At 43.6% G+C, this 9,588-nt stretch overlaps 1 protein-coding gene across 1 annotated transcript in view; it reads left to right on the top strand.

Annotated features, from left to right (window-relative positions):
- SEC14L5 (SEC14 like lipid binding 5) overlaps window positions 1-9,588 on the top strand; it is a 46,407-nt gene that overhangs the window by 22,031 nt on the left and 14,788 nt on the right. The window contains 4 exon segments of the mRNA XM_011376614.2: window positions 3,264-3,376; window positions 4,646-4,835; window positions 5,673-5,785; window positions 7,055-7,244. Of these exon segments, the coding sequence (XP_011374916.1) occupies window positions 3,264-3,376; window positions 4,646-4,835; window positions 5,673-5,785; window positions 7,055-7,244 (606 nt within the window).

Here is a 9,588-nt window from a genome sequence, read left to right as displayed (position 1 = left end):
TTTTTCATGCACATACCCCATAAATCCAGTTTTAATCATGTACATTTATGTTCAGGACAGTTCAGATTTTTCTTTGGGGCCAATGAAGTGTAGGGCTTGCTGACTCAAAGATGTGTAACCCATGTAACCCAAAATACATCTGGGGCCATGATTAGGAAGAACAAAATTTATTTATTCAACAAATATTTATTCTGCACCATCCGTGTGCACTAACTGGCCGCTGTTGTACAAACACTTTTTAAATAGTTAAAAAAATTGTTTTTACAACACTGCACTTCTGCGCCTTCCGGTGCACACACGCTGTGGGTCATGTCCTGTGCCCTCCCTGTGTTACACAGGTCTTTCTTTCCTTTTGTCTGTGCTGTCCACCAGCAGGGCTGGTACTCAGGATGGCTGACAGGAGGCACAGTCATGTGCTCTGAATCACTGAGCCTTTGTGCTCAGAAGAAGAAAGAGGCCTTCACAGCTTCCTGGAGGCCGGAAGGATGCTGGCATCTCTTGCCTCCCTCGTGTTTCTCCCTCAACCTCTCCTCACCCTCAGCATCCCTGCTTCTGACCCCTCTCAGTGTTTCTGGGTCAGGACGGTTCTCCCCACAGCATCTCTCTTGCCTCTATTTACCTATACACCTCCTGGCACAGTTGGCGTGACCACCAGTCCTGGCTTTTTTTTTGTTTTTGAGGGAACCGCTGGTTCCCACTGCTGGACTGCGAACATTCCATTTGTTTTTTTATTGTGTCATCTGCACACAAAGAATGGGCTGTGTTCCTGGGGGCTGCTCTTTGTGAACTGTCTCCACCTACTGCTGAGAGGCTACCATGCTGCGATGCCTCACTATGCCAGCATCTGCTACCCCAATGGTTAAGAGTGGGCAATAGGACGTCAAATTGGAGCCCAACCTCTAAATGCTGGCACATGCTGACCCTGCACAGCCCAATAGTGGAAGATGGGATTGAACAGTGAGAGTGATCTGTGCAGCTCTGGGCTGTATTTTGGGGCCAGGGCTCTGTATCCTAAAAGTCTTGTACCTCACAAGGAAGCTAGAGATGTAGGAAGGCAAAAAGAACTGGTATTTATTGATTGCCTTTGTTATGCTGGGCACACTACATACATTTACTTGTTTGAGTTACTTTACCTGTCTGGGCGTCAGTTTTATCTTCTCTAAAGTGGGAATAATAGTGACACCCACCTCACAGGGTATTGAGAAAACTCATTGAGATGATATATATTATATTGTTAATTATCTTTGTACCAATAATGATCAGAAGAATAAATTAAGAAAACAGTTCCATTTATAATTGCATCAAAAATCATAAAATACGTAGGAATAAATTTAACCAAAGAGGCGAAATATTTATCTATATTCTGAAAACTGTAAGACATTGAAGAAAGAAATTGAAGAAGATACAAATACCTGGAAGGATATACCCTGCTCATGGAGTGGAAGGATTCATATTGCTAAAGTGTCCATACCACTTAAAGCAATCTACAGATTCAGTGCAATCCCTGTCAAAATACAAATGGCATTCTTCTCAGAATTAGAACAACTAATCTTAAAATTTATATGGAACCATGAAAGACTCCAAAATAGCCAAAGAAATTTTGAGAAAGAACAAAGTGGAAGGTAAATATCAAACTATACTACAAAGCTACAATAATCAAAATAATACAGTACTGGCATAAAAACAAACACATAGATCAATGGAACAGAATAGAGAGCCCAGAAATAAACCTACGCTTATATGGTCATTTAATCTATGATGAAAGAGGCAAGGATATACAATGGGGTAAAAAGACAGTCTCTTCCATAATGGTGTTGAAAAACCTGGACACATACATGCAAAAAAAAAAAAAATGAAATTGGACTACTTTCTTACACCATACACAAAAATATAGTCAAATAGATTAGTATATGTGCTGCTAAAGTGAGCACGATACTCAAATAGATTAAATGTAAGACCCAAAACCATAAAACTCTTAGAGGAAAACATAGGCAGTAAACTCTCTGACATTGGTCTTGGCAATATAGTTTTGGATATGTCTCCTTAGGCAAGGAAAACAAAAGAAAAAATAAATGGGACTGCATTAAACTAAAAAGTTTTTGCACAGCGAGGAAAACCATCAACAAAATGAAAAGAAAACCTATTGAATGGGAGAAAATATTCACCAATGATATATCCAATAAGGGGTTAATATCCAAAATATATAAGGATCTCATATAACTTAACACCAAAAAACAACCAAACAAATCAATTTAATAAATGGGTGGAGGACCTGAATAGAGATTTCTCCCAAGAGGACATGCAGATGGTAAAAATCGACATATGAAAAGATGCTCAGCATCACTAATCATCAAGGAAATACAAATTAAAATCATAATGAGATATCACTTCACACCTATCATCAATAAATCAACAAATAACAAGTGTTGGCGAAGATGTGGAGAAAAAGGAACCCTTGTACATTGTTGGTGAGAATGTAAATTGGTGTAGCCACTATGAAAAACAGTATGGAGGTTCCCTGAAAATGTTAAAAAGAGCTGCCATATGATCCAGCAATTTCACTTCTAGATATTTATCCCAAGAAAACAAAAAAACTAATTTAAAAAGATATATGCACTCTGTGTTCATTTCAGCATTATTACATAGCCAAGATATCTGTCAATAGATGAACAGATAAAGAAGATATGGTATATATGTGTGTGTGTGTATATCACACATGTATACACACATATACACACAATGGAATCTTGTTCAGCAAAAAAGAATGAGATCTTGCCATTTGTGACAATGTGGGTGGACCTAGAAGGTATTATGCTAAGTGAAATAAGCCAGACAGAGAGACAAATACCGCATGATTTCACTTATATGTGGAATCTAAAACAAAACAAAACAAATGAATAAACAAAATACAATAGGAACAGGCCTATGGATATATTGAACGAGCTGATGGTTACCAAGTTGAAGGGGGTGGGAGATGGACAAAAACCTTTAGAGGACATTTCTGAGAGTCAAAGGGATACATCGCTTGCCACGGTGAGATCTAGGCTTGCTCCGGCACTTCCCTTGGAAGTGGGTCAGAAAGACAAGAGGATCTGGAGCCCACGTGGCTGTTGTCTGGTGTAAGGGCCACCATGTGGCTTGGAACGACATTTCAGATTCGAGGTACCCAGTAATGTGAGGGTTCCAGAAAGGGTAGACAGACCACATGGTGAAGAGACGCAGCATCTCACTTTTGTCCTGAAGCCCTCCTTCTTCTCCTCCAGGGGACAAGCTGGATGCAGACTACATTGAGAGGTGCCTGGGCCAGCTCACGCCTATGCAGGAGAGCTGCCTGATCCAGCTTCGGCGCTGGTTGCAGGAGAACCACAAAGGCAAGGTGGGTGCAGGGCTAGGGCCCGCGGGGGCAGATGCGCAGTCAGAGCTGCCCAGCCTCAGGCACTGGGGAGAAGGAGCCAGGGAAATAAGTCTGTGTAATTAGCAATACTGGACACTTAGATTTTGCCTTTTTTTTTTTCATTATATACTGTCTTTTGTATCTATAACACATGCCGTGCATTATCACTGATTTGGCACTGTTAACATTTGAGGCTGGACAGTTCTTTGTGATGGGGGCTATCCTGCGCACTGTAGCGAGTTGAGCAGCCTCCCTGGCCTCCACCCACTAGATGCTACGAGCTCTTCTCTCTCAGTTGTGACAATCAAAAATGGCTCCAGAAAAATGTACTCTGTGGGGCAGTCACTCCCGGTTGAGACCTAATGATGTATAGCCCTATGGTCACAAGACCGTGTTTTTTTCTAAGAGATTTAATGACTTGCAAAGGTTGATTTTTGACAGCATGTGGATTTTGCCTTTAGACTCGAAGCCTCATAACATGAATGTCCACCATGCATGTAGGTTCCAAGCATGGACTTGACCTTCAGCTCCACTGAATAAGAACTTCTTGCTTATTCATGAGTCGCTGAACCTTCCTCTCCAGCTCTTCTCCTCTTACACTGGGGAGCAGACAAAAGAGTGTTGGGCTATGATGTAACCTGTCTTCCTGTTTCCATCTGTAAAATGGAAATAACGTTAGCATATACCTCCAAGAGCAAATTAAAGGGACAATCCTCATAAAGTGCTTAGAGCCATGTCTGGCTCAGAATAAATACTCAAAAAAGGGCACTTTTGAATGGGGGTGGCTTTCCTGAGACTGTTGATATTTGCCTGAGGAAAAGGAGAGCTGATAGGGTCTTAGCTTGTCACCTCAGCTATTTAGGTTATGTGAGGCAGGAAAGCAGCATGAATCAACGAGTCAAAAAAAGAGGGATTTATCAGCTCATATAACAAACTGTTAAGAAGGGTGTATTACTTTCCTTGGGCTGCTGAAACAAAATGCCACACACTGGGAGGCTTAAAACAACAGAAATGTATTCTCTCCCAGTTCTAGAGGCCAGATGTCTGAGATTAAGGTGTTGGCAGGGTTAGTTCCTTCAAGAAGCTCTGCGGGAGAATCTGGTTCATGTCTCTCCTGGCTTTTGGTGACTGCGGCAGTCCTTGGCTTGTGGACATATATGGTCCTTTCTCCTGCTAAATATTTTTAGATGAGACAGGAGACTCAGTTTCCATAATTTCATCTACTGAGGCTGCTCCTTCTCCTTCTCTCAGATTCCCAAAGATCAGCACATCCTTCGGTTCCTGCGGGCTCGTGACTTCCACCTGGACAGGGCCCGGGAGATGTTGTGCCAGTCCTTGAGCTGGCGAAAGCAGCACCAGGTGGATCTCCTCCTTCAGACCTGGTGCCCGCCCGCCCTCCTGGAGGAGTTCTTTGCGGGGGGCTGGCACTACCAGGACATAGGTGCGTACCTTCAGTCACTCCCGAATATGCTTCAATTGCCACTTTCCATGCTGCTTTTTTTTCCTTTTGATTCTTCCAAGCATCTGGAGATGACTTTGAGGTGACAGCCCAGCCCAGGAAGGCAGAGCTGGGCTTAAAGTGAATACCGCGTTAGTGTCTTGGGGCTGCCATAGCAAATCACCACACACTGGGTCTGTGTTCATTTCAGCATTATTACATAGCCAAGATATCTGTCAATAGATGAACAGATAAAGAAGATATGGTATATATGTGTGTGTGTGTATTCACACATGTATACACACATATACACACAATGGAATCTTGTTCAGCAAAAAAGAATGAGATCTTGCCATTTGTGACAATGTGGGTGGACCTAGAAGGTATTATGCTAAGTGAAATAAGCCAGACAGAGAGACAAATACCGCATGATTTCACTTATATGTGGAATCTAAAACAAAACAAAACAAATGAATAAACAAAATACAATAGGAACAGGCCTATAGATATATTGAACGAGCTGATGGTTACCAAGTTGAAGGGGGTGGGAGATGGACAAAAACCTTCAGAGGACATTTCTGAGAGTCAAAGGGATACATCGCTTGCCACGGTGAGATCTAGGCTTGCTCCGGCACTTCCCTTGGAAGTGGGTCAGAAAGACAAGAGGATCTGGAGCCCACGTGGCTGTTGTCTGGTGTAAGGGCCACCATGTGGCTTGGAACGACATTTCAGATTCGAGGTACCCAGTAATGTGAGGGTTCCAGAAAGGGTAGACAGACCACATGGTGAAGAGACGCAGCATCTCACTTTTGTCCTGAAGCCCTCCTTCTTCTCCTCCAGGGGACAAGCTGGATGCAGACTACATTGAGAGGTGCCTGGGCCAGCTCACGCCTATGCAGGAGAGCTGCCTGATCCAGCTTCGGCGCTGGTTGCAGGAGAACCACAAAGGCAAGGTGGGTGCAGGGCTAGGGCCCGCGGGGGCAGATGCGCAGTCAGAGCTGCCCAGCCTCAGGCACTGGGGAGAAGGAGCCAGGGAAATAAGTCTGTGTAATTAGCAATACTGGACACTTAGATTTTGCCTTTTTTTTTTTCATTATATACTGTCTTTTGTATCTATAACACATGCCGTGCATTATCACTGATTTGGCACTGTTAACATTTGAGGCTGGACAGTTCTTTGTGATGGGGGCTATCCTGCGCACTGTAGCGAGTTGAGCAGCCTCCCTGGCCTCCACCCACTAGATGCTACGAGCTCTTCTCTCTCAGTTGTGACAATCAAAAATGGCTCCAGAAAAATGTACTCTGTGGGGCAGTCACTCCCGGTTGAGACCTAATGATGTATAGCCCTATGGTCACAAGACCGTGTTTTTTTCTAAGAGATTTAATGACTTGCAAAGGTTGATTTTTGACAGCATGTGGATTTTGCCTTTAGACTCGAAGCCTCATAACATGAATGTCCACCATGCATGTAGGTTCCAAGCATGGACTTGACCTTCAGCTCCACTGAATAAGAACTTCTTGCTTATTCATGAGTCGCTGAACCTTCCTCTCCAGCTCTTCTCCTCTTACACTGGGGAGCAGACAAAAGAGTGTTGGGCTATGATGTAACCTGTCTTCCTGTTTCCATCTGTAAAATGGAAATAACGTTAGCATATACCTCCAAGAGCAAATTAAAGGGACAATCCTCATAAAGTGCTTAGAGCCATGTCTGGCTCAGAATAAATACTCAAAAAAGGGCACTTTTGAATGGGGGTGGCTTTCCTGAGACTGTTGATATTTGCCTGAGGAAAAGGAGAGCTGATAGGGTCTTAGCTTGTCACCTCAGCTATTTAGGTTATGTGAGGCAGGAAAGCAGCATGAATCAACGAGTCAAAAAAAGAGGGATTTATCAGCTCATATAACAAACTGTTAAGAAGGGTGTATTACTTTCCTTGGGCTGCTGAAACAAAATGCCACACACTGGGAGGCTTAAAACAACAGAAATGTATTCTCTCCCAGTTCTAGAGGCCAGATGTCTGAGATTAAGGTGTTGGCAGGGTTAGTTCCTTCAAGAAGCTCTGCGGGAGAATCTGGTTCATGTCTCTCCTGGCTTTTGGTGACTGCGGCAGTCCTTGGCTTGTGGACATATATGGTCCTTTCTCCTGCTAAATATTTTTAGATGAGACAGGAGACTCAGTTTCCATAATTTCATCTACTGAGGCTGCTCCTTCTCCTTCTCTCAGATTCCCAAAGATCAGCACATCCTTCGGTTCCTGCGGGCTCGTGACTTCCACCTGGACAGGGCCCGGGAGATGTTGTGCCAGTCCTTGAGCTGGCGAAAGCAGCACCAGGTGGATCTCCTCCTTCAGACCTGGTGCCCGCCCGCCCTCCTGGAGGAGTTCTTTGCGGGGGGCTGGCACTACCAGGACATAGGTGCGTACCTTCAGTCACTCCCAAATATGCTTCAATTGCCACTTTCCATGCTGCTTTTTTTTCCTTTTGATTCTTCCAAGCATCTGGAGATGACTTTGAGGTGACAGCCCAGCCCAGGAAGGCAGAGCTGGGCTTAAAGTGAATACCGCGTTAGTGTCTTGGGGCTGCCATAGCAAATCACCACACACTGGGTGGTTTAAAGTGACAGAAGTTTATTTCTTTCCAGTTCTGGAGGCCAGAAATCTGAAATCAAGGTGTCAGCAAGGCCATGATCCCTGTGAAGGCTCTAGGAGGGAATCCTTCCTTGCTTTTTCCAGCTTCTGGTGGCCCCAGGCGTTCCTTGGCTTGGCAGCATCATTCCAGTCTCTGCCTGCATCTTCACATGGCCTTCCTCTCTCTGTATCTCTCAGTGTGCTCTCCCCTTATAAAGACCCCAGGTCATTGGATGTGGTATGATCCAGTATGATTTCATCTCTAGATCTTTAAATAATTACCTCCCTGAAGACCCTATTTCCAAATAAGGCCACATTGTGAAATTATGGGTGATGTGAATTTGGGGGGAATGTTATTCAACACACTATAAAGATCTTTGGATTTTTTTTATTTATTAAATTGCCATTGAAGCCAGTGCCTATTATGGTTTTCAATGTCTTTTATGTAAAAATTCATAACAGTTGACTCTTGAATAATGTTGGGGTTAGGGGCGCCAAACCCCTACGCAGTCGCAAATCCACTTATAACTTCTGACTCTCCAAAAACTTAACTATGCTTGTCCTTTTGTATCCATGGAGAATTGTTTCCAGAATCCCCCGAGATTCAAAATCCGTGGATGCTCAAGTCCCTTACATAAAATGGTGTAGAACAAGGCATATGCATCTGCAGATTCCCAGATCATTGACTGGCGGTTGGTTGAATCTGTAGATGTGAAACCAAGGGATACAGAGGGCTGACTGTTTACTTATTGAAAAAATCTGCAAATAAGTGGAACCACACAGTTCAAACCTGTTATTCAAGGGTCAACTGTATACTGATTAGGGCAAATGCTTGACTCTCCTGAAGAACTGGTTGGGACACTTTCTTTTAATATACATACAGTTAATCCTCGTTATTCATATATTGCATATTTGCGAATTTGCCTTCTCACTGAAATTTACTTATAGCCCCCAAATCAATACTCAGGATGCTTTCGTGGTCATTCACGGATGAGCACAGAGTGGCAAAAACGCTGAGGTGCCCGACCTGCATGTCCCCAACTGAGGTTGAATGAGATGTCCTTCTGCCTCCTTGTTTCAGCTCTCACACTGGGAACACGTGTCCCTTTTGCAGTCTGCTTAGTGCCACATTTTGTGTGTGTGCGTGTGCTTTTTGTTGGTTATTTTGCTGTGTAGAATGGTCCCCAAGCGTCGTGCAGAAGTGCTGTCTAGGGTTCCTAAGTGCAAGGAGGCTGTGATGTGCCTTTTGGAGAAAATGTCTGTTAGATCGGCTTGTTCAGACATGCGTTTCAGTGCTGCTGGCCCTGAGTTCAATGTTAATGAGTCAACAATATATATTAAATAAGGTGTCCTTAAATAGAAGCACACATAAAACAAGGTTTTCGTATTGCCTGGTTGACAAAAATGTTACTACTAAGCGGCTCGCAGATCCCTAACTCTCTGTTTTTCTTAGAAGCAGTGGTTCAATATTTGCCAATTCGGTGTTTGAGGTGACATCATAGAATTGCTGCAAATAACGAGAGTCAGCTGTGTTAATATGGAATTCCTTATTTTCCCTTTTTGCTTTAGCTGACAGAAAGCTAACAGCCAACTTTTACTTGTTCTCTCCATACTCCTTCATTATGTAGTTTATTATCCTCTTAAAAAAAATTTTTTTTTTTAAATCTTTTAATGTTAGAAGTTTTAGGTTTTCAGAAAAGTTGCTAAGATTATACAGAGAGTTCCCACGAGCTCCTCACTCAGTTTCCTTAATGGTGTAAATTTTTTAACACTTCTCTTGTTTCTTTCACCATAAATGGTGTCAGCCCCTCTTGGGAGCAGGCAGGGTGTTAGTAGATAAGGCAGGGTTGAAGCTCGGTGAGCCACAGCCTGGCAACTCTTTCTCCAAGGAGGGTAAGTTCTCATGGAGGCTTTGACCTGCCCTCCCACGAGCATCCGCTGAATCAGCAGTCAACCTTTTTGGCACCAGGGACTGGTGCTCCTGTGAGAATCTAAGGTCTGGTGATCTGAGGTAGAGCTGAGGAGGTGATGCTAGCGCTGGGGAGCGGCTGCAAATATAGATGAAGTTTCTCTGCTCACCCACTGCTGTGAGGCCTGGTTCCTAAGGGGCCACGGACTGGTATTGGTATGTG

Source organism: Pteropus vampyrus, unplaced genomic scaffold (assembly GCF_000151845.1).
Source record: "Pteropus vampyrus isolate Shadow unplaced genomic scaffold, Pvam_2.0 Scaffold300, whole genome shotgun sequence".
Classification (NCBI taxonomy): domain Eukaryota; kingdom Metazoa; phylum Chordata; class Mammalia; order Chiroptera; family Pteropodidae; genus Pteropus; species Pteropus vampyrus.
Note: the sequence above shows the minus strand (reverse complement) of the source record. Positions and strands in the feature narration are given on the sequence as shown.